This window comes from Talpa occidentalis, unplaced genomic scaffold, assembly GCF_014898055.3.
Source record: "Talpa occidentalis isolate TD23 unplaced genomic scaffold, MPIMG_talOcc4v2.1 talOcc4.13, whole genome shotgun sequence".
In the NCBI taxonomy this organism is placed as follows: Eukaryota; Metazoa; Chordata; class Mammalia; order Eulipotyphla; family Talpidae; genus Talpa; species Talpa occidentalis.
Window position 1 is genome coordinate 98438874 of NW_023601322.1, and position 25663 is coordinate 98464536.

The 25663-nt window shown below is 37.8% G+C and overlaps 1 protein-coding gene across 3 annotated transcripts in view; it reads left to right on the forward strand.

Moving 5' to 3' along the window:
• The window catches only part of TBCK (TBC1 domain containing kinase), a 147795-nt gene that overhangs the window by 15949 nt on the left and 106183 nt on the right, over positions 1-25663 (forward strand). For all 3 annotated transcript variants that reach the window (XR_008551562.1, XM_037509583.2, XM_037509584.2), the window contains exons 4-5: positions 21188-21302; positions 22793-22866. Coding sequence is in view for 2 of the 3 variants with exons in the window: in XM_037509583.2 (XP_037365480.1) it covers positions 21188-21302; positions 22793-22866 (189 nt within the window). In the remaining variant the exon portion in view is untranslated. The remainder of the gene's footprint in view (positions 1-21187; positions 21303-22792; positions 22867-25663) is intronic.

Consider the following 25663-nt stretch of genomic DNA (forward strand, 5'->3'; position numbering starts at 1 on the left):
TAACCAATTACCTCAACACTAGGCAACTTAAAACAACTATGAGCATTTATTTTGTCATTAATTTCTCTGGATTAGGAATTCAGGAATGGCATAGCTGAGTGAGTCTAGCTCAGGAGCTCAGGGTGTCAGTCATTGTCTAAAAATTTGACTGGGATGGGTGACCTGTTCCTAAGATAGCACATGCATTTGGTTCCAACTGTGGGCAGAAGGCTTCAGTTCCTCCCTACCACTTGAGGACCTTCGTTAGGCTCTTGTCTGTCCTCACAGCCTCACTTGGTTTTCTCAGGGAGTACAGAAAACAAGCTAGAAGCTGAAATGCCTTCATGACCTAGCCTCAGGAGCACACTGCAACATCTGCCTGCCTACAGCGATCAGCCATGAAGTCTATGCAGTGTAGGAGTTAGGGTCACTGGGCATCATTGTAGAGGCAGGCTATCACAGCATCTCAGAGATCATGCACATTCTATAAAAACAAACACAAAACGGGGCCTCCCCTGGTGGTGCAGGTGGTTGAGCGCAGTGCTGTGAAGCTGTCCACAGCCTCTGCAGCGCAGATTCCATCCTGGCCAGCGGCAAGATGCCCATCTGGTGCAGCAGACCTCTCTTGTCTCACCCGCTGCTCCCCTCAGCAGTGTATTTCAGTCAGTCTGCCTGTTCTATTCCCCACTCTGTCTCTGGTGAATCCTCTCACTGTCCCGCACATCTGGCCTATACCTCAGTTCTTGTATGCATGAATAAATAAATCTTTAAAAAAAAAAAAAACACAAAACAAGAGTGAAATACTAAACCAACATTGGACTAACTGGAAAATAACTCAAATTCTTAAAAGTATTCAGTACTCACTGGGATGTATGGAACAGAACAGAGGAGAGCCTTGTACTGTGACGAGAAGGTAGAGTGTTAAGGGAACATGCCAGAGGTGGAATGGGTGTACACAGACATAGCTATGCTATCGTCTCTTCTCTCTATACCCTAAAAGTGAGTGCTGTCCATGGGCTTGTGCTCATAGCCACTGCAGAGGACCCTGTACCCACATTAGAGTAGTTCTCTGGCCAGTGGATGGTCGTGATAGTAGAATGTTCCTTCTGATCTCCACATTTCCCTCTCTGCCCATACATGTCTTCTGTTTCTTACTGAGATAACAAGCAGAAGACAGAAGCTGGTGTTGTTTTTTTTTTAACTTTCAATTTTACATATGGATACACTCAATATTGCTTTGCCAATAAAATGAGATCCATTAGCTCATAAAATGTTTGACACTTCTGTGCTGGTCGTGCTTCATCCTTCTAGCGATGATAAATCCTGGGAACGTAGTGGTTTTTCGGATGTGAAGGTGTGAAGGAGCCTCCTTTCGGCTATGCCTTTGTGTTGTCTTCATAACAACAAAACATTATAGATGGAGGCATTTTCTTTAAGTAGAGAGATGGACAACAATAGACTAAATGCTAATATCACATGGTCTTTTATGCGATTTATATTTTCTTATAGTCTTTTTCATTTTTTTAAAATAGAAATTTTAGTACTTTTATGAATGTTTGTGACCTTTTCAAGTAAGACACTGAAACATTTATATAAGTAAAGTACTGTTTTTTAATCATTCTGGTAATAGACTCAAATTCAATATTTTCCTTGTACATTTTGGGAAATAACACTGAATACTTACCGCCTTTGAGTGAAAGACTCAGGCAGGTTCGTTCCAAGTTGTTATCTGATCCATCCATCTAAATTAACTTTGTTGAAAAACTATTTGACTTTCCACATATTTGGATTACATTAGTCTCCAATAACAGAGCAGATTCATGTGTACAATTGATGTGCTGCAGTTTTAATTAATTCTGTAACCTGTTTATGGAAAGTGAGACGATGTTCTTATGGCTCATAAATCAGTTCTTTCCCCGACTGCTGAAAGTGAGCACCCTGCACCTGTAAGAGAGGCTGATGCAAAGTAAACAGGAAATCTGTTTAGATGGGTTGCCATTTGAGACCCATGGTTTTCCTTGTGCATTTGTCTCTCACTGTTGTAATACTCTAAGCTGCCAGTTGTCTGGTAGTTATTTGTAATGACTGTCTAAACTTAAGCATCATTCAAGCCATATATCTTAGTGGATCTGCATTTTGAAAAAGATGTAAAAATTTTTTCGGCCTCCCCTGGTGGCGCAGCAGTTGAGCGCTGGGCTGCGAAGCTGCCCGCAGCCTCTGCAGCGCCAGTTCAATCCCCCGCCACAGGCGAGGCTCCCACATGGCGTGCAGACCTCTCCTGTCTCACCCGCTGTGCTCCTCAGCAGTGTATTTCGTGGGTCTGCCTGATCTGTTCCCTGCTCTGGCTCTGGTGACTCCTCTCACCCTCCCGCGCTTCTGACTATACCCAGTGCTTGTATAAATAAATATTTAAAAAAAAAAATTTTTTTTTAAACTTGTTGGGCAGAGAGAAGTAGAATGAAAGAGTAAATTTAGAGAATATGCTTGTTACTATTTACTAACTTTTTCAAGACAAATTTATTATTGGATAAGCAAAATTGTACTGAAACATTATACTTATAATTTACATTGCAACTATAACTCAAGATTATCTTGAGGTTTCATATCCCACAAGGAAATTAAGCACTTTTTCTCTTTATAGTTTTGATGGCCATAAAACCCTCTCCAGAATTCATGTGTTTTTCAAACAGAAAATGGTGATTTTCGGCTTTGTCCTGGAGGTATTATCAAGGCAGTCTTTCATAAGATAATGTTATTTGTATAGATACCTGATTTGAAAGAGAAAACATCCCTCCATTTTCCTAAGAGCCTATCCAAGTCCAATATAAGGAATTAACTTTTGGAGAATGCTACTCTCTTTTCAGTGGCTTTTATATATTACTTGTGCCAGATTTCCTTCTTGCCAACATTTCTCTCCAGTTTCAGTTAAGTGATCAAAATTATTTGTTGGAAACATTGAGACTTGGAATTCAATTAAACTCCTATAACCATTTGGTTTCAAGGAAAAAAGCACACCATTTGGAAGATCTGTTTGAAGTCATCTCATATTTGGTGCCTGTGAATCTGCTTAATTGCTAGCCTGAAGCCAAATTCAAATTGGAGGAATTTAAATCTCCATTCCTTTCTGAAAAATTTCCAAAGAATGTTAAAAAAGAGATACACCTTCGTCACTCCTGTGAAAGCAAGCATGAGGAAATGGTTTGCCTTTCAAGCCTAGTGCTCTTTGGAAAGTATTTCCCTTTTGTGTTAGTGTTATTCACAGCATGTACTTTTTCTTAATCTATAAAAGTGCCAGCAAGTGTAGCTCAGAGACAGATACTCAGCAGAGTCTTGGCACTTGCCGTGGAGTTTCAGCATTGTCCTTAAATTTGCAAGTGAAGGCAGGGTGAGTAGTGCAGGCATGTTTCTTTAATAAAATGTAGTTTGTCATATGTTTTTAGGGTTATGGTTTTGAAAATTTACCAGAGAACCATCGGCTTGCAGTGGTTATACATGGAGACTTTGATGGGAACCAGGCTGTGTCTGCAGCTGTTCCTGGGCTTGATGGAAAACATGATCTGACTTACTCGGATGAGTAAGTTTTATTTGCCCTTAGTAAAAGATTGCCTACTCACTGGATTATATACTCCAAAAACCTTTGGACACATTCTAGAATGCAGTCTAGAGTTGGTTAATGAGCCACAGGACATAGTCATCAGAAATAGATAGTAGATAGTCTTTTTAGAACATAATCTGATGGTGGAAGTTGAGGCCATCCTACATTTTCTGCCTGCAAAGGCCATATTTTCAAAAGAACGTGAAACTATCAACAGTGTAGTCAAGTAAATTAGGGACTTGTATCACTGATGTATATTTTTCTTCCTATTTCACTTGTTTTATTTAAAGATGGAAAAAAATACCAAAGTTCTAAAGGTGCTCTTACTCAGAGTTGAGCTCTTGAAGTTGTGTTTTGTTTGCTCCTTTCTGGTACCCTACATATATCCTGTTAGTTGTTGTGTAGCATTGATACAGCCCTGCTGATATTTCTCACATCACAGCTTGACTATTGGATTGCAATATTCTCTGACTGATCTTCCTGCCTTTAGTCTTTCCACACACAGTCACTCCTGTTTTTTGCTGCTAGATTGATATTTTTCAAGAGCAGCCCATTCCCTGCTGGAAAACATACAACATTCCCCATTTGTGTGTGTGTGTGTGTATGTGTGTGTGTGAAGGAAATGCATTTAAGAAGCATAGGCCCTCACTTCCTTCTAATTCTCCAAATTATTTCCAAGTCATGTCTAAATTGTGCAAGTAATTCCATTGTTGAGGAGAATGAATGCCAGAGAACTGAAATGCACCACAGAGGCTGAGCCCTCTGCTGTCTGTTTGCCTAACAATGCATCTCCTCCATCTGCTCCATACCCTCCCACTGAACTAAGGCAGAAACTCTACTTTCTTCTCCGGATCCCCCCTGTATTACATCCTATCCCCCGGTCATGTAAGATAGAATGTCTACATTATCATTGTTTTCCCACAATTACAGAATTAAGGAAAGTACAGCTTAACTTCCCTAACCAGACATTTTTTGACATGCCTACTGTAATTTTTCATTTTTCTTTCTCATAACATTTCCAGGATAAGATTTTCAGTGTAGTTGACATGTTGGTAAATGAACTATTATGAACTAATTATGTTTTTAGTTTAGTCATGCACTTTGGATTTTGTTTCCCTGTTATTTTCCTTTTAATCATGTGCCATAATTTTAATACCAAAACAAATGAGCTTTGATGAAAGTATGATGTACATACTATCTTAGTAATTCATTTTACTTTTTTTTGAAATATTGTTTTAAAACTGGAATGATCAGAGGAATCAAATTGTCAACTTCCCTTCTTCTCTTGACTTTTGGGAGAAATCTACTTCTAAGCTCTTTCAAGTTGTTGTTAGAATTCAGTTCCTTGCAGTTGTAGAACTGAGTTCCCCATTTCCTTGATTGCTGTCACCCAGGGGCTGCTCTCAGTTCCTTAAGGCCTTCTGCACTCCTTGTCACTTGCCCCAAAGCCAGCAGTAGAGGCTGTCCCCCTGGTCAGCCTGCACATGTCTGGAATCTCTTACTTCTGCTCTAGATCTAGATTTCAGGGAGTCATGTGACAAGGACAGGCCCACTGGACAGTCGCCCTTTCTTGCAGTCTGCTGCACCATGTAGTATATATGTGATTATGGGTCTAAAATCCATCACATTCATGGTCTTGCGAGTTAGGCAAGGCATGTGCATGAGGGAGCCTGGGTTTTGGCAGCCATCTTGGACTGTCGCTTGCCACAGTTTGACTAGTGAAGATTTGGAATTAGGATTCTTACATGAAATTTCTGAATTTGTAAGCATTTTCAAGTATTTGAAACACCATAACCCAGACAAAACAAAGCAATGAGCTAAATTTCATCAATGAACAATCTGATCTAAGAATCTAGGAGTTATTGGTGGAAGGAAGATAATATTCTATGCTTTATCTTACTTGAATGAATAGCATCATTGTGAAAAGGAATGAAAAGTAGTAACTTTTAAAAACCATTAACTTATTTTAACATATTAGAAAAAAAAGGTGAAATTCTGCATTTTGTAATTTTAGTGAGGTGAGAAATGATATACTTTCGAAGGACTAATTTTAAAAAATATGATGTTCTAAGAATGATGGAGTTATCTGTGTTGGAGCTTATTTTCAACTATGAAAACTTTCTAAAAAAAAATTAATCACCTGTGGGCCTCCCCTGTGGCACAGCAGGTTGAGCACAGTGCTGTGAAGCTGTCCGCAGCCTCTGCAGTGGGGGTTCAATTCCCAGCTGGGCAGGGAGATACCCACATGGCACCATAGACTTCTCCTGTCACGCCCGCTGCTCCCCTCAGCAGTGTTTTCAGTCTATCTGCCTGTTCTGCTCCCTACTCTGTCTCTGGTGAGTCCTCTTACCCTCCCGCGCCTATGGCCTGTACCCCAGCTATTGTATAAATAAAAAATAAATCTTTAAAAAAAAAATCACCTGTGTATAGTCTCATAGATCAGCTGTCACAGAGTTTTATTCGTTTACTCATTTTTTTTTTTTTGGTTTTGCATCTGATGAAACAAATCAGTTCCCTCAGTCCATGAAAACACTTGAACAGGCAAGGCAGGTGGAAGATCTGTGCTTAGGAGTTGCAGTGATTTCAAAGGGACACAGGATTTCATTCTGTGCAATTGTCTATACCCATAAAAGACAAACGAGGGATGAAATATTAATGATATTCATCAGCACACTTTCCTATTGGGAAATGTTTGAAAAGCAGAAACTACTAGTTGATAAATTACAAAGTTCAACACATAAAAGAATAAAAGGATTATGATGAAATAAGCAATAGGAGTCAGGCTACATGAGGTTCAGAGATGTCATTTTCTTTCATTTTTGTTTCTTAGAAATGCATTTTTTGAAGTGAATAGGTAGGGATGAAAGTGTGTATCCTTAATTTATCATAGGCTTCCGTGAGTCCATATTTTGCCAATTTACACAGAATGTTAGCATCTTAAAACAATGTACTTCTGTTACCTTTGTCCCATCCTCTGGTATTGTCATAGATTTTATAATCTATATTTACTTTCACATATATTATAAATCTTACCATATGTTGTTATTGCTTTGTGCTTTAGACAATTTCTATAAAGAGATGAGAAAAAAATTCTGCTGCATTTAACTTACCATTTCCTGAGGCCTTTAATCCTTTGTTTTGATCCCAGTTTCCATCTGGTATCATTTTCCTTCAACCTGAAAAGCTTCCATTAAAATTTCTTTTAGTGCAAGTCTCATGCTGACAGATTGTTATAAATTTTGGTCATCTTAAATGTCTTTTTATCACCTTAATTTTTTTTCAAGGCTAGCATTTTATCATAAAAAAAATTTAAGCATGCCAAAGTTGTATGAACTATACATTACAGTTGTATTCTACAATTAGCATTTTGCTGAGTTTTGCTTTATCACATATCTGTACGTACCTTTGTCTACTCCTTTACCCATCTTATTATCTTGACGAATGGCAAAGTAAGTTGAACATGTGAGTACCCTATGTCACTAAGTGTTTTCAGCATGTACATGTTACGGAGTGTTCAGAAAGCAGTTATGTTTTGTTTTTAGGTGATACTTAGAAGTACAGAAATATGCGCATCGTTTGATGAATTTTGACAGATATGTGTACCTGTGGAAGCCCAATGCTCATCAAGACTAAATCACTGTCAGGCCTCCCCGGTGGCGCAGCGGTTGAGCGCCGGGTTGCGAAGCTGCCCGCAGCCTCTGCAGCGCTGGCTCGATCCCCGGCTGCTCCCAGGCCACCGGAGGAGGGTCCCACATGGCGCGCAGACCTCTCCTGCCGCCAGCTGCTCCCCTCAGCGGTGTACTTCGGTCCTTCTGCCTGCTCTGCTCCCCGCTCTGGCTCTGGTGAATTCTCTCACCCTCCTACACTTCTGACTGTACCCAGTGCTTGTAAAATAAATAAATAAAATAAATCTTTAAAAAAAAAAAAAAGACTAAATCACTGGCATCATCTTAGAAATTTCCCTTGCTCCCCTCTTTGCCTCTCACCACAACCTCCCCCACCCCCTGCCCCAGCTCCCAGAGGCAGCAGCTTTTCTAATTTTTTTTTTTTTAACCTAAGATTGGGTTTGCTTATCTAGGCCTTTATTTGTAGGATTTATATAGGAGGTACTTCCTTGCATAGGCTTCCTTACTCAGCCTCATATTCCTAAGTCTTTTGTGTGGTTTCATGTATTATGGCTCTTTCTTTTTATTGCTGAGGTGTTTTCCATTTTGTGACTAGGTCACAGTTTGCTTAGCAATTTCTGTTTATGAACCCCTGAAAGGTTTCCAGGGTTTTGGTTATTATATCTAAAGATGTGAATGGTCTTAATCTTTTTTGTGGATATATATTTTGCTGTCTCTGGGTAAATAGCAGTAGAATTGATGTCCTATAGGGTATGTATATGTTTAATATTATTAGAAATCACCAGGAATTTTCCCAAAGTACTGTACCTTATACTTTTCTACTAGCAGTGTATGGGAGTTCTAGTTCCTCTATATCTTTGCCAGCAGTTTGTGTTTTCATTCATTTACCTTTAGCTATTATAGCTAGTATAAGGTGATATCTCCTTGTAGATTTAACTTGCATTTCCTTGACAAATTAAAATGAACTCTCGTCATATACTTGCAATATACTAGATTTTTAAACTAATTTCTTTAAATGTATTATTTTTTTAAAATGAACTCTCGTCATATACTTGCAATATACTAGATTTTTAAACTAATTTCTTTAAATGTATTATTTTTATTGAAGTGATATTGATTGACAATACTATGTGTGTTTTAGGGGTATAGGTTCATGCCTGTTCAAATATGTTTTACCGTGCCACACCCATCCCCTAAACAACACATCATCTATCATAGTTCATTGGACCCCTTTCCCCTTTGCTCCCTGTCCCCCACCCTCGCCTTCTTCTAGCTTCAGATATGCAGTCAGGTTTCTAGTGTTTGGTTTGGTTTGTTTCTTTGTTGTTTTCTTTATAGTTCACATATGAATGGAATCATTCAGTATTTGTCTTCCTCCTTCTGACTTACTCTGTTCTACATAAACCCTTCCAGTTCCATCCATGTTTTTGTAGCTGACCAGATTTCAACTCTTTTTCGTAGCTGGGTAGTATTGCTTTGTGTGTATCAGTAATACATCTTTATCCACTCATCTGACGTTGGGCACACAGCTTGTTTCCATGCCTTGGCTGTTGTAGACGGTGCTGCAGAGACTGCAGGAGTGCATATATCCCTTCAAATTAGTGGTTTTATCTTTTTCAAGTAGATGCTTATGGGTGAAATTGCTAGATCATATGGTAAATCTATTTTTAATAATTCAAGAAACCTCCATACTATTTTCTATATGGACTGGACTAGTCTATATTCCCACCAACAGTATACAAGGAAACTATCACTAAAACAAAAGTAGAAGATCTTTTGGAATCTATGAAAGAACCGTTTGAATTCATAAGTGAGTTTAGTAAGGTCACAGGCCAATATTAAAATATCAGCAATAAGCTATTGGAATAGATTACTCACTTAGCAATAAACCACAACCTGTTTAGCACCTCTTTATCTTGCATGTATTTGATTAAGTCTCCCTCTTTGAAGATGCACTATTAAGACAGGGAGCAGATTCACCAGCTTGTAGTCTCTAGAACTTACATGTAAAACTGTTTTAGCTAGACAGGTGCCAGAAATCACCAAGTGGGCTTTGTGCTACAGACAAGTGACTTGACAGTTTCTGCCCAGTGGTCATCTCAGGTACATAGTTGGGAAGCCAGTGTTATCAGGGATGACACATGCACCCCAATGTGGTAGCTGTACCAGATATTCTGCCTGGCTGGAGAGCAATTCTGTCTCTTCATGGATGGGCTACAGCCACAGATGCCAGCAGGCACCAAACATTTCTCAGAGAGTAAGACTGAGTCTGCTGAGATGCATGAGGGAGTACTTGATTTGAACCCCAGGAACAGCAACATAAAACAGAAGAGAAATTATCTTTGAAAACAGAATTGACAGTGGAAGTTGTCAAATGTCCTCTATCATAGAATAAGCCAAATGTATCCCTCATAAAATGATAAAATTTGAGCCAGTCTGCACAGTGAACTTGTCAAAATAGCCAGACAATACCCCAGCTATCTAAATTTGTTACGTTGCTAAAAGGCAATCTTTAAAATGATTCATCTGGATGTCACTATGCTTTCCAAAACAACTTCATTGTTGGCAAAATTAAAGATTTGACGTTCTTTCAAACACTAATTGTCCAAAATTTCTTGAAACTCTTTCTGGGCAGAGGGTTATATCAACTGTATATGAAGTACTTCTCTGTACATCTTCTTCACCGAAAAGCCATTCAAGCCAAAAGTCTCCTTGTCTATCCCTCAAATCAGGGGTAGGTTTTTGTACTGATAGAGGGCTGTAGTTCCTTGTTTTCCCTTGTGTCTTATACCTTATAATAGTCCCTTTAAAGGCTTTTTGAGGAATGTGAAAAAGCCTTGAGCCAATATTTGTGTTTTAAATATTTGGCATATTAGTGATCATCATCTAAGGAATCAAAGCAGATGACATGACAAAAATTCTACCAAAAGATTTATTAACAGAGACCGACTGACTTTGATAGAAACTAAGTGAGACAACAGTGATATGATAGTCAAGACTTTTCATTTACTCTGGTTAAATTTTGACCTTAAAAAACTATGTCTATGATTGACAACATTCTTTAAGAGCTCTCTTTTCTAAACTTTTTTCTACATTTTTAATGGAATGTACCACACATTTGGTATATAAGAGGGATTCATAGATAAGGAGTTAAATATGAAAAGACATAGGCAACAATTTTAAGAGCTTTGGGACTTTGCTTAACTAGGGCACTTTTAAACTGAAGACATTTAATCATGTCAGCTTAAGAAAAGGGGCAAAAGAAAGGCTGGGATGCAGTATTGCTAAGCACATGCTATGTTCCAGTGACTTTGCTAAGTGTTTTTCATAAATATTGCCAAGCTTGATGGTCCTGGCTAGTGAGTGGTGAAAGGTTTGCAGACCATCAGATGTCTTCTCCTGTCAGGAACCATGAGCTCCTGTAACATAAACAGTGAACTGGGCCTCACAGGCTCCTCTCACTGTGACCGCCCTTGGATTAGCAGTGCTCCCGAGTCTACCTTTGTGAGCATGCTTCTAAGAAGTACCCCGTCTCTAAGTGCTGAGCTGTTGTCAGTTTTCGGATTCAGTGAGACCTGGGTTATTGGACTATCTTGCTGGCTTTGTATGGGAGTATCTTTGTTTTATCCTAAATTTTATTCTAAATCATTCAGAACCTCAAAGAGGACAGACAACCCCTTGGTAGCTGAGAACTGAAACACCCCTGAGGGGAAGAATAAAGACAATGGACTGTGGTGGTGGTGTGCTAATACCTGATGGGGATACCCAAATATTGCCTCAATTAAAAATAAAATAGTAAGATAAAAAGAGGAAGGACTTAACAAAAACAATGATGATGATAACAGAAATATAATTGCCAACACTTTGTGTAATGGCTGTGCTGAACATTTTCTTATGCTCCCTCTAATGATTATCTTCCTTCCTTCCTGTGGGAGCTTTATGTCATAGTTTTCTACTATTACTTCCACTTGATATGTGAGGAAATACAGGCTTCTATGAGGGATCTCAAAAAGTCAAGTCCATTTTCCCCTGGTCATACAACTAATAAGTTGTGAGAGCTCCAGGTTCCCCCTCAATGACAGCAGGATGATGGTGCTCCCCCTCTTACAGGAAGAACGAGCCATTTGTATTGGTTGTTGTGTAAGTCCTGACATCTTCAAGCAGTTGCTGTGACCAAGGGAATATGATTGACAAAGGCCTGAGCCACGTTTCAACTCTTAAGGCAGGACCTAAATACAGTTGGGGAGGATGGAACCGGAGACACAAATTGCAAGTTACTAGGGCTGGAAAGGGGCGCCAATGCGAGGGAGGAAAACTGAACTTGTCTACTGCATTACAAAGATATGGCAACTGAGGCGGAGGGCAGTTACTTTACCTCCACCCTTCCTAGTGGCAGTCCTCTCTCTTGACTTCACCCACGAGGTGTCCATGCCGTCAGCACTGAGCAGCAGTGTAGTGTAGTGGCCAGAGACTGAATGGCAGGCTGGTCTGACACCAGCCTGTCAGATTGAATCTCAACTCTCCCATTTATTCATTGGGTAAGATATTTAAACCTTCTGTGGCTTAATTTTGTCATCTTCTAGAACAATAGGAGAATTAGGGAACTAAAGGATGGGGTTTTAATAACTGAAGGATGTGATTGACAATAGTATATATCAGTGTTTGCTATAAGGTTCTATGATAGTAATAGTGTTCTTGTTATAACTACTGATATATTAAGTGGTTATTGGATATTATTATCAATAAGCATTGCCCTTGGAACACTTACAGTCCTTTTTTTATGATGACCAGTCATGACTTAAGTTATGATATATTTATTCAAGAATCACTCCAGACTTCATTAAGCGCAAGTATTTTCAAACACTGGTAGGTGGTGGTGAGTCCAAAGATGGAAGTATAAGCTCCCAGCCTTTGGAGAGACTGGTGGGAGTGAGTGGACAGTGTTCTAACAAACATTCCATCTCCGCATTTTTTGATAAGTACATACACGGAGTATATGCAGATTATTTTGGTACACAGAATATAGCACAGCCAGGAGAATCCAGAAAAGTTTCACTCAGGAAACGATTCTGGTATGGAATTGTAAAGGATGATAGGTATCAGCCAAGCAGACCAGGTAGAAAGACAGACAAAATAGCATGTGCAAAAAGGCATTGCTATGCAAGCATATAAATAAAACAGAGGATTCTTGGGAGGAAAAGAGATGAACTGAGAGATATAAATAGTAAAAACCCCACCAGTCAGCAATGAGAGTGCTCTGTTTTCCCTTACTTTGGGTAAAGCAGTTTGGAGGTAGCACAGGGCACTCTTGTTTAAGATTTGGAGGCTACTAATTCAGACAGTCCTATGAAGAATGACTAATACCCTTCGTAGGTGTTCCTCCCCATGCCCCAGAAGAGAGGCAGTGACTCTGCCTTTGTCATCTGAATCAGTGAAGGTACCTGCTGCCTTGTACACGCAGTCTAGCCAGCGCACCTGACCTGAGCAGGCGCCTGGTTTCCTACTGTCCATTCACCACTCATGCTGGTGAGCCCTGAGCTAGCTGTTTCGTCTGTTGTCCACATTGTCTTGGGGATAAGCTGTAAAAAAACAACAGTGCTACTTTGTTTTTTACAGCAATTACCTCTGTCAAATGCACATTAATTGCTTCAAATTAGTATGATAATGACTGTACATCCCAGATATGACATATCTTAGACAAAAACCAGATCCTAATCTCCAAACTTCAATCTGCCTGCTTAACAGTTTACACCCACAAATTTTCATTTGTTCTCCATACTGACAGTTTTAAGACTAAGATACCTGAAAATCTAGGAATCTCAATGTTTTTTATTTCCTTGGGAATTTTTTTTTTTTTTAAAGATTTATCCATTTACACACACAAGAACCAGGGTACAGGCCTGGAGGGTGAGAGGATTCACCAGAGACAGAGTGGGGAACAGAACAGGCAGACTGACGTAATATGCTGCTGAGGGGAGCAGCGGGTGACACAGGAGAGGTCTGCTTCGCCATGTGGGATTCTTGCTGTCCAGCCGGGATCGAACCGGTGCTGCAGAGGCTGCGGACAGCTTCACAGCGCTGTGCTCAACCGCCTGTGCCACTAGGGGAGGCCCTCCTTGGGAAATTTTATCTTAAATTTGCCCATGGCTTTCCTGACAAAATACTGTACTGTGTTTAGCTTTAAAAGTCTGTGGGAGGAAACGTCCTTCCACACAGAAATGGACAAAGAAATTATAGTAAGTCCTCTCTGTGAAATACTACTCAGCAATAAATGAAGTGATAATGCAGGCGACACCTAGAGGAATTCTCAAACATCAGGCTGGGCAAAGAATTAGACCAAATAGTGATGCCATTCCAGTTACCTGAAATTCCCGAAAAGACACACTTAACCTGTAGGAATGAAAATCAGGTCAGTGGTTGCTTAGAGTCAGGGGTAGGAGATGGGTCTGACTGGCAAAGGGAATAAGAGTTGTTTTGCTTGATGGTAGTGTTCTCTATCTTGACTGTGATGGTGGGGATACTGATGTATCCATTAGTCAAAAGTTCTCAGATGGGGCCTCCCCTGGTGGCACAGGCAGTTTAGCACAGCTCTGTGAAGCTGTCCGCAGACTCTGCAGTGTGGGTTCGTTCCCAACCAGCTGGGAAGATACCCACATGGCCCAACAGACCTCTCCTGTCTAGCCTGCTGCTCCCCTCAGCAGTGTATTTCGTCAGTCTGCCTGTTCTGTTCCCCACTCTGTCTCTGGTGAATCTCTCACCCTCCCGCACATCTGGCCTATACCCCAGTTCTTGTATGCATGAATAAATAAATCTTGGAAAAAAAGGTCTTAGATGGAAATAATTGGAAAGCCTGTTTACAATATTTGTTAATTTGTGGAATATATGCATCTTTCCATACCTGTATCTCTTAGGTCATACAGACAGATCTATAGATAAAATGTATGTATGTATACTGGTAGATCGATGGTATAATAAAATGGTATTCTATATTACAAAGATCCTGCAATGTTTGTTTTGGAAGAGATCTTTGACTTTTTGTCTGATTGCTTTGTTGATGGTCAGGATTCTGTGCAAGACCATTAGCTCATTCATCTCCACTTAACCCCTGTTTGGTGTTACATTTCCCACTTTATAAATTTGCAAACTGAGGCAGCGTGAAGTTGGAACGCTCCCCAAGCGAAGCAAATCAGCGCCGGAGTCTCCAGGCTTTCTGTCTGAACCTCAAACCGCTAGACTATGTTTTCCATATGTATTTTGATCTTATCAAATTTATTTTCTGCTGAGAAGGAAAGTTATCTAGTATTTAAGTTGGAAAGTTAATTTCCCAGTGTATTGTATCCCACTGAGAATTAGTCACATTCCAGACTCACAGTTTTCAACTTTGATTGTTTTGGAGTGAGAATTGAATTATAAAATATGCACCATTCTCACACCTTAGGGACAGATGGACTTTTTTCCCTCAGAACTGTTAGAAAACACTGTTTATGTAAGCAGTTAATGAATTCTTAAATCTAGCATGGATGGATGTCCTCCTAGTAGTGAAATGAGTTATTTCCTCTTACAATTCTAGAAACTTTAATTTTTTTCTTTAGAAAAAATTTCTGTTAAATATTATGATTTTTTTAACAGAAAATCAACATTTAGTAAGTGATAAGTGGCAAATTAAGATCTTCAAAGATATTAACTCATCAATGAAAATATCCCCTTTCCAAATTCTGAAATTATAAATCAGTGAATCACTAAAAGTTACATACTCTTTGGGCTCTTTTGTTTTGAAGTTATGTGAGAGTTTAGGTTAAAGACAACACAAGATTATACAGTTATATTAGCTGAGCATTAATCATTAGCATTTTATTTTTCCTCTCCATTTCATAAATCACACAGTAGCTAACTATGTCTCATCTGTGTTTCCTCTCTCATAACATTTTGCCGTGACTGATACCAAATAAGGAAAGTTTTAGACCAAAAGGAAAATTTCTGCGGAATGATCAGGTTTTATAAGGTGAAGGAACATCTTGAAGTCATCGAATCCAGAAGTGTGTTTCCTCCCTTGATTCGCTGACAGTGTGGGTATTTTGGCTTGTGGAGTGGCCCTTAGAATGATCATGGATCCTGGCTCTGAGGAAATAGCATGTGTGGTTTTAGTTACCACCTATACATGAATGGCTTCCAACTCTCTCCCCAGCAATGACCTTTCATTCTCTCGCTTGGCCTCTATTTCTTACAATCTGAATAACATCTCTTCTTGGAAACACTGCAAAAAAAAAAAAAAAACAAAAAAACAAAAAAACCCTGATCGTTTAAGGCTGGGAGGAATTCCTTCCACTCATGAAACCATCACCACAATTAAGGTAATAGACATATCTGTCACCTCTAAAGTTTTCCTTATGTCCTTTTAATTTGTGTGTGTGTGTTAAAACTACTTAACATAAGCTCCAGTCTCAAATCTTTAAGTTTAGCTGTAGACACAATGTATAACTTATCTCTCAAGCTTACTCATTTTGCATAACTAAAACTTTTTATCAGTTAAATTCCCATTGTCCTCTCTCCCCAGCCCCTGTAACCACCATTTTATTCTCTGTTTTTATGAGATTGACTATCTTAGATCACTCATGTAAGTGAAATCACGCAGTATTTGGCAGTGTCTGCATCTGGCTTATCTCACATAGCATAATGTCCTCCAGGTTCATCCGTGTTGTTGCAAATGGTAGGATTTCTTTGTTTTTAAAGGGTAATAATATTCGTGTGTGTGTCTGCATGTTTGTGTGTGATCTCACATTTTCTTTACCCTCAGTCAATGGAACTTTGGGTTGTAAAAGATAATTTTTGCAACGTGTTTTAAATTTAACAGAATTAGTCCCCCTCATTGACTTTTTCCCATATATTTTTTGTATACTTCTGTAATATTTTGTATTTTTCCCCAAACTATGTTTTTGATTATTATTTATTCTTACCCCCCACACATGAGAAACCTGTGGGGGTAATGAATGTGTCTATCACCATCCTTATTGTGGTTTTATGAGTGTCTATGTGTCCATACTCATCAAATTGAATACATAAAGTATGTGCAGTTATTGTATAGTATGCCTCAATGAAAATGTTAAAAATTAATGCAAGTTCACTAAAATAGACTTGAACAAATGGAAATATGTTTTTTGTTAAGAAATTCATAAAGATAAGTCTCAGTATTAATGTTAACTCAATGTAAATACCAAATACGAACACATATTTGTTGGTATTTTTGAGCTAGACAAGTTGATTGTAATATCTCTTAACAGCTTATTGTAATTCACAGTTCTAGCCACATTTTAATGAGATTATCTTATCATCCACTATACCATGGTTCTATTTTTTTTTTTTTCAGTAAATTAAAAAGAGACTAGAAGGGACTAGTCTAGATTAAAAAGAGACTAGATGTATTTTCAGCAAATGAGTACATTTTTGGACAACCATTGTGTGAAATTCAACAGTTTGTTTTCTTGGCTTACTGAAGGATCAGATACTGTCCTATAAAAGAATCTAGCATTTTTCACTCATTGCTATTATAATATACTCTCTGAACTGTTATTTCATTAGTGATGAGAAATTTAATCTTGTTATCTGTACCCTATTGTACTGTGATGTGATATCATGGTGTAAATTTATTGAACACTTATTACTTGCTTCATATTTGTTGAATGCATATCTTATAGGCACTGTAATAGCCATGGGGACCCCAAGTTGAATAAACTAATGACTGTCTCAGGGGAGACAAACCTATATATAAATGTTTACCATAAGATTAATAAGCTCAAACTGTACTGTCAGAAATGTACTTCTAGTGGGGAGAAGCAGTAAATGAGACGTCAGTGAGGACATGCTAGCAATAAAATACTAAGATAACTGGACATATCTAGAATAAACCTCAATTTAAAAAAAAAAAATTAAAGAAGGATGTCAAAAGGGCCAGGTTGAGATAGCAAGAGGCTTAAGGTTTCAAGGGGTTGATAAGATTAAAGAGCAGGTCCTCAGGAATAAGAACAGAAAAATATAGAGATTGCAGCTGAAAATCGGGGTGTTTTCAGTAAATAGAGGTTGAGCAGTGTCCCTTTGTGACAAACTATCTCTATCTGGGGGTGTTGACTGGTATTAAATGAAAGTCTGTAGCTATGAACATGTAAGCCCAACCAATTTTTATAGATAGTAAGCCCTTAGTCTTGGCCTGTTTTAACCAACTATGCTAAACAGCTACAGAGAGTTTAAAGGTGATTGAGTCAGAAACATGCAGGATAAATTTCCTTTGAAGTACATCTGGAAAGGGATAAACAAACATACATGGATTATACAATGAATTTGAAATTCATTAAACCATGTTCAAATCCAAGCACAACCAGGTTGACTCATGCCTAAAAATTATCAGCATTCCTTCTTGGTGGTGGTGGTAGGAATTATACTTTCTTTTAGTTTTTAATCTTACTTTCCCAAGACTTAAAATTTTTGTAAATCAGCTCTGGTCTCTCCAATGTAATAAATAAATTTTCATGTTTTCTTTTCCTTTTAAGATAGAAAGGATGATTTTCATCTTCTAACTTAATTGTTGAGTTACAGTTGTATTGAAATCCTGTTGAATTTGATTGTATTAAAATGATCAGCTCATACATCTGTTTTCCACCTATATTGTAGGCTTCTTGATTGTGGAGATCAAGGCTTCCTCTGGACTAATATGTGGTGCCCAGCAGCAAATAGCCACTGCATTGTGTTTGGGTATAAATGAAAGTATCTCCAGATGTCATCTTGCTTTATTGGAATTATTGCTCATATTATTATGAAAGTTATCTTTTGGTTACATTTATGTTTTTTATGATCAGCAAGGATTCGTATACTTATTCAGCTTTTCAGAGCGTAAGAGACAGGGATGACAAAGTAAATGCTACCTTTCCAGTCTCTGGGCATAACTGTAGTGACAGTAAATTTCAAAAAGAAGAGAATATTTTGTGACTTGCATTTTCCTTTACGCTTTCCACATTAGGGATAGGTTTCTCTGTTAAAATATGGCATAGGAAGTGTGTAGCATAAAGTCTTGATATCACCTCACAACTTGTTTTAAAAATTATGTAACCCCTTTGCTCTTAATCCTAATTGTGTTCCAGAGTCCATTTTAATGGACTGTAACATACTACCTGTTACTGGACATAAGATTTTTTTACATTGCCATTGCATTATAATCACAGCTACTTTACAGTAATTTTTAAAAGATTTCATGATCTAATATATTGGCAGTATTAAAGACTATAGCTTTGAAAACATATAAGTGTATAAACTTCCACACGTACTCCTTTATACGTATATTTTAAAATAAATTTTAAAAATTAAATCCTACAAGTATAAAAGGGCAGAAAAGCAAATCTGATTCACTCTGATTTAAACTGAGAAGTATTGAGTCCATTAATTGTAAATCATGTGTAGTCTCAAACAATAGCTTAGAAAAGGTGTATTTCAATTTTGTTCAAATTTAAAAGAATTATTTCAGTGTATAAACTAATCAACTTGATAATAACATGAATGTGCTTTTTGACATGCAAGTGTTTTCCAGTTCTATCATAGAATCTATTAGCAAAAGCACATAAAGAAAAGAGAAAATGCAGTTTTCTTTGTCAGCTGTTTCAGAAACGGCTAGTGGAAATATGGCTTTAAACACTTGACTTTAAATTCACGAGAAAGACGATTGTACTCAAGTAGCGTGCAGCTGAGGTCCTCTAGTGTCATGGTTGGATATGGCAACAGTTTTTAAGATTTTGTGAAGTATGTGTGTTTGTGTGAGAGTGATGAAGTGGGGTAGGGAGAGAACATTGACAAGAGATCATTACTTTAAAGTTCATTCATAGCTCAGAAAATGAGCTAAGAAAACTAGGTTTTTATGTCTTATTTATCAAACGATCTCAAGGAAAGGTTTTTTTTCCTAAGGATTTACATCTTTCATATGTACGTATTAGTATAATAGTGGATGTTTTCAAGTTTGGTTTATTTTTTTAAGATATTTTTGAAAACTGTTAATTCCAAATTGTTCTTGTTTCACACATTCCCTACTTCCTAAGACTGGCTGTTGTGCCATTTTAATATGGGAGCAGCTGTTTGATAAAGGGAAGTAGTTTGCAGGTCACTTTAAATAAACATTCTGTATATAGAGAGAGTAACCTTTATTGTTTGCTGTTTGCAGACTTCATGGAGAATGTCAGCTTACTGCTTTATTTTAGTATATACCTGACAGCAACAGATTAGCAGACACTTGAAAAAATAGTTTGAAACAGAAACAAGGGAGAAAACAAACTGTTAGCTAGAACAAATGAAGATACACACATTTTTGTTTCCTGAATTAAAAAAATTCTAATAACTGCCCTAAGAGAAGCTCAAAAGAATACTGTATCCATTTCCAAAGAACAGGATGGACTGAAAAGGAGCAACTAGAGAGAGAACCAAGGAGCAGTCCCAGGAATGAAGTAATAGAATCGAGACAGGACTAAGGAAACAAAACTGACAAGTGACATAAAGAACAGATTTCCTTTTCATGTGCCCACTAAGAATTCCTACTTAAAGAAGAACGTAGCCTTACACATGGTCAGCCAAGTTTGCCTTAGTCGTATTTCTGTGTTAACGTGAGTCTTCATCTTCCTGGGACACACTTGGTACTACTAAGAGATGCAGAAATACCCACATGTTGGGTTCCAATTTTATAACTCTAAGGAGAAAGTAAAAAAAAAAAAAAATTGCAGAAAGTTTCCAGAGAGACTAATCATATATCTGTAGCAAAATAAAGAACACTGAAGGCAGCAGAGAGAGCCTTCTTAGTTGAAAGGCAAGAATGAGATACTCAAAAGACAAGCCATGCTTTAAAATGTCATACTCATGCTGCTCTTAGGAGACATGTTTATGTGGATATTTACAGCTAAATGTAAAAACAAAAAAAAAAGCAAAATAAAATTATACATGAAGTATATTAAGTGATGGGCGGCTGATGATGATGACCTTTATGAATAGTTATAATTATAAAAATTGTAGCACTCATTAAATCCTGATGACAGACATTTTCTCTTGAAGGCCCCGGGCTAAGTGGCTCAGGCTTACATTTCCTTCTCTGCATGGTACAGCCTCGGCCACCACCTTCGGTCTCTGCCAGAGGGAAAGCCCAAGCTCTTGCAGTGGCTGCAAGGCTGGCAGGCTCTGCTTCCTTGCTGCCTCTCAGTTCCCCTCTCCACACTTCACCTTTTGCTCACTCTGCTGCTGGCACAGGGCTGACCTGCTGAGCCCTCTCCCAGCTCAGGGCCTGCTGACTGTGCCTCTGCGAGAATCACCCCTTCCCCCAGAGAGCTGCACCTCCTTTAGATTTCTGCACAAATGTCACCTCACCTCGATCACGTTGATATACAGCAGCAACTTCCTATCCACATTCTCTCTCCTTTTCCTGCTTTTTATCCTCAGCACTTAATCACTATATATCTTATTGTATTGGGTATTTACTTGTTAATTTGCTGGGGAGAGGGGAAGGAAAGAAGGAAGGAGAGGGGGGAAGATAAGAATGGTAGGGAAGGAAAAAGGTGTAGATTGAAATGGAAAGTAAGCTCAGGTCTAGCTACCAAAAAATACACTATAGCTGTTTTTCAGGGACTTGGGTATTGAGCAGGACAGGTGGTTTTCATGGCTTCGTTCTACCAACACCAAACACACCACCAAAATTAATCTTCCTGAAATGACAAATGCTCCAAATGCTTTTGGGAAACCATAGACTCTTTTTTAGATCAGCTCTGTCACAGTGGGAAAATCCAAAATATGTACCAGTGGTTATTTTAGAAAAATGTATAAATTCTACTTTCTCTGAATAGAGAAGTAACAATAAGAATGTAAGTTTTTCACTGAATTTTATGACTAAACTTCATTTCATTCCTTAATACAGGTCATATACCTTCTTTGTACTTGCTCTATAGTCATCTGTGACCTTTTGTTTTCTCCGTAGCTGTTCAAAGGTATTGTGTATTGCCTTTGAGGTACTTCAGGGCTTGCAGTACATGAATAAACACGGCATAGTACACCGGGCACTGTCTCCTCACAATATCCTTTTGGACAGAAAGGTAATTGTCACTTAATGTTTTAAACATTTGCATGTTACTTTAGATGGATGCTCTGAATTCAAGCCCACTCAACTAATCAGAGGGACTATAGGGCAAGAGTGTATATTAAGAAAATCCATAGTGGGGCCTCCCCAGGTGGCGCAGCGGTTGAGCGCTAGGCTGCGAAGCTGCCTGCAACCTCTGCAGTGCCAGTTCTATCCCCGGCCGCCGGCGAGGGTCCCACATGGCGCGACAGACCTCTCCTGCTGAGCCCACTGCTCCCCTCAGCAGTGTACTTCGTCGGTCTGCCTGTTCTGTTTCCCACTCTGGCTCTGGTGAATTCTCTCACCCTCCCATGCTTCTGACTGTACATAGTGCTTGTATAAATAAATAAATCTTTAAAAAAAAAAAAAAGAAAATCCATAGTGACAAGACTGTGAAAGTGGTATACATTCAGTTGTTAGGAAAAAAAAAAATCTTTTAAATATTTAAATTCATGTTTTTCATGTGCATTTTCTTTTTACCCCCAAGACTGATTTTCTAACTTCTTGTCTTATTTGTTTCTTTCACTCATTTTGCAAAATACTCATTGTAACTTCCCAAACTACCCCCACCCCAAATTAGTTTAAATCTTAAAAAAACTTCTATAATTATTTACATAAATTAGTCCCATAGCACAGCTGCATTGTATTTTCTTTCCTTTATTCTTCTTCCCTGTTCCCTCATCTTTATCTTATTCTCCATTTATATTCCTCTCCTTTATTTACCATGTATTCATATTAGCTTCTTGTTTTATTAAATGTTGCTGCTTGCTTGAAAATCGTATGTGGGATTAATAAGAAGCTTGTCAACCCTTGAAGAGAATCTTGGGTAGCAAGGTGTTGTATTTTAAGGTATAATTGTAATTTCATTCTGAGAGATGTGTGTAGTTTCCATTTGCCTTTTACTAAGAACTGTATTTCTCTGGTAATTATGGTCACTCTGGAAACAGTATCAAAATATTGTTAGCACTCTAGCAGATTCATTAATTTCTAGATTTGTGAAATGTCATCAGGATTAAATTACAACACTGTAGATGAATTTAAACCTGCCTGAGAAAAATTCTTTGGTGAAAATGACCACAAAATTACTTCTATGTAAGTATCCAAGACAAAGAGAACATTTTTGCTTTTTTTTTTTTTTGCTATGTCAGAAAGTCTGTAAAATATAAATAAATAATAAAAAGTTTAAAGTGATAGTTATCATTCTGACATATAAATATTAATTATGTGAGTATTCCTATATACATCCGTATATGTATATATAGATATACACACACATGTACATGTAATGAGCATAAAGCAGAATTCTAACATTGGCAAATATTGTTTAATAAAATATGTTAAATTAAAATATAATTTTTCATAATATGTCTAACCATATCATGTTTTCCTTATTTATAAAATGCATAACATTTTCTGCCAGTAACGTTAAATATTTCATGGTGATTTTTTTTCCTTTTCTTATTATAGGGACACGTTAAATTGGCTAAATTTGGACTTTATCACATGACAGCTCATGGTGATGATGTTGATTTTCCAATTGGGTGAGAATATTTTTGTTCCTGTGTTCTGTATTAAACTTTGTAATCTTTGATAAGATATATATGTATTTTGTTTATAAGTTCACATTCAGTTTTACACATACAAAACTGTGGTTATGCACAACAAACGGTTGTTTTCACAAGCACAAAACAATAAATTACAAAAATAGCCTACGCTTATTTGTTTTAAAAAATCCTTTTGAATATAAACATAAATTCCTAGTAAAGCTCTTTTCACCTCCCAAACTTTTCACCTCCCAAAATATCATCTTTAGGTTTGATGTGCTGGAAATTAGGACTAAAATTGAACAGTTTGCCTTCTACATGTATAAGAATATAATTCAAATGTGTAGATCAGAGAACTCATTGTGCAAATTAAAAGAAGATGTCAATATATTTGTCATATGTGATAATTGACTCTTGAAGTAACTTTTAATCAGCTATAGTCAATGTGATTGCTGCTGCTGCTCCATTTTGTCTAAATTGACTTATGGAAAAGAGAATTCCAAAACATAACACAAACAAAAATTAATTTTTTACCTTTTCCTTAAAGGTGCTTTAGGTTTCAGTGATGAAACCAAAGAAAAGAAGTGATTTTTCTTAAAGCATTTCAAGCTTTTTGAAGAACTACGTTTGAATTTAAAATGCCTGGTTGGATTGGCCTTGTGTTACCATTTGGTCTGGCTTACTTTGAAGTCTTAGACCCATAGGGCCTTAACAGCCACTTTCAAAGAGCAAAATGTAAAACATCAGCCAGGAAAAATAAAGCTATCAAACAGCTAAGGCATGAAAGAAAATATTTACACCAGGAGAAGCTTGCAGTTGATTCAAAAGACAAATATCAAGTAACAACAAAGTAAAATGTTAACATCTGTTTCAAAATATCATAAAGAGTTAGAAATTGGACATTCACTTTAGTTGGCCAGTAGCTTAATACCTTGTAAAAACATCAAACAGATGATGAAAGCCACTTATTTTTACCTCACTAGTCATAAGGCAAAGTTTGGGTAATGTTCTCTGAGTGTTAAAATGCTATGGTGAAGAAGAGACACTTGTTGAAAGGAGATAATTTATGTGGGGAAAAAAAATAATCCTAGATCTTGTTGTTGTTTTGTATTACTAATTTAATCAATCCTTGGTTAGGAGGGAGGTTGGCCTTTCTGGAGCAAGAGTCCCCTCCATACTTCTAAAGATCACCAGTCAGCTATGTTGTGGCAATTCACCTATAGAATTGCTTAACTTTTCACCTCCCAAAATATCATCTTTGGGTTTGATATGCTAGAAATCAAGATTAAAATTGAACAGTTTGCCTTCTACATGTATAAGAACATAATTCAAATGTGTAGATCAGAGAACTCATTGAGCAAATTAAAAGAAGATGTCAATATCACCATCCTCATTGTATTAAAATGAATAGGTATTACATTGCGCAGCAGACCATTCCTAACTCACCCGCTGCTTCCCTCAGCAGTGTATTTCAGTAGATCTGCCTGTTCTGTTCCCCACTCTGTCTCTGGCAAATCCTCTCACGACCCAAAACTCTGGCCTGTACCCCAGTTCTTGTATGTATGAATAAATAAATCTTTTTTTAAAGAAAAAAAAAGACCTTAAGTGAGCCATTTGAATTGTAGTCATATTCCCTAGCTTAACTGATTTGTATTTTACTTGTCAGTAATAAGTGCTGGTGATCATAGTGTGAGGAAGTGGCCATAGATGATAACACAGGAAGAGAAATGAGTTATTTGTATGCCTGTATCACATGTCACATAGATGCCACACCCGCTTCACTGCATTTCCATTAGTAGCTCTCACAGGGTGGCGGTGGTAATCTAATGTCACTTCATGAAGTGAAGAATCCCTGCCTGTGTGCTTATGAGGTACCTACTGGTGAGGAAAGTGATGCCCAGCAGTGAGGAGGGCGCCCCTCAGTTTTCATTTCTCTAAGCAGTGGAATTCAAATTTAGTAATTGGCACCATGCCTGTTACTTACATACTGTCTGCATTTATTTTCTTTAATTTTTATTTATTTTTTAAACTAATTTTATTTACTGTCTGCTTTTAATTTGTTGTCTATAAGGAGTACTAACTGGCATTATCAGCAGGAAAGTACCATTGGTAGTTGCTGATCATTTACAAAAATGAGTAAGATATCCAGATGCCCATGGGGACTTCCAAAAAATATTTAAGGGAGAAAGTAAATTGTTGTATATTAAGTATTATAAGCATAAACACACAAGCCGTAACAATGTATAGTATTACATATAGTGCATATTCTAGTTGATAAAATACAGAACAATAAAATAAGTCTCTTCTAGTTACTAGAGAACCATAAGAAAGATCACCTAGGGCCTCCCCTGGTGGCGCAGCGGTTGAGCGCTGGGCTGCGAAGCTGCCCACAGCCTCTGCAGCGCCAGTTCGATCCCCGGCCACCGGTGAGGGTCCCGCATGGTGCAACAGATCTCTCCTGCCATGCCCGCTGCTCCCCTCAGCAATGTATTTCGTCAGTCTGCCTGTTCTGTTCCCCACTCTGGCGCTGGTGAATTCTCTCAACCTTCCGCGCTTCTGACTGTACCCAGTACTTGTATAAATAAATAAATAAATCTTTAAAAAAAAAGAAAAGAAAGAAAGATCACCTACAACACCACGGATGGTCACTGAGAGGAGAAAATATTTACTTCCCAACAGATCAACTTAAGGTTTCATAGAATTATTCATAAAATGAATTTATCACAAAATTAAAATTAGGAGTTTGACTCAGCACATAGAATATACTAGTCATTTTTTCTTTTTGATTTTTCAT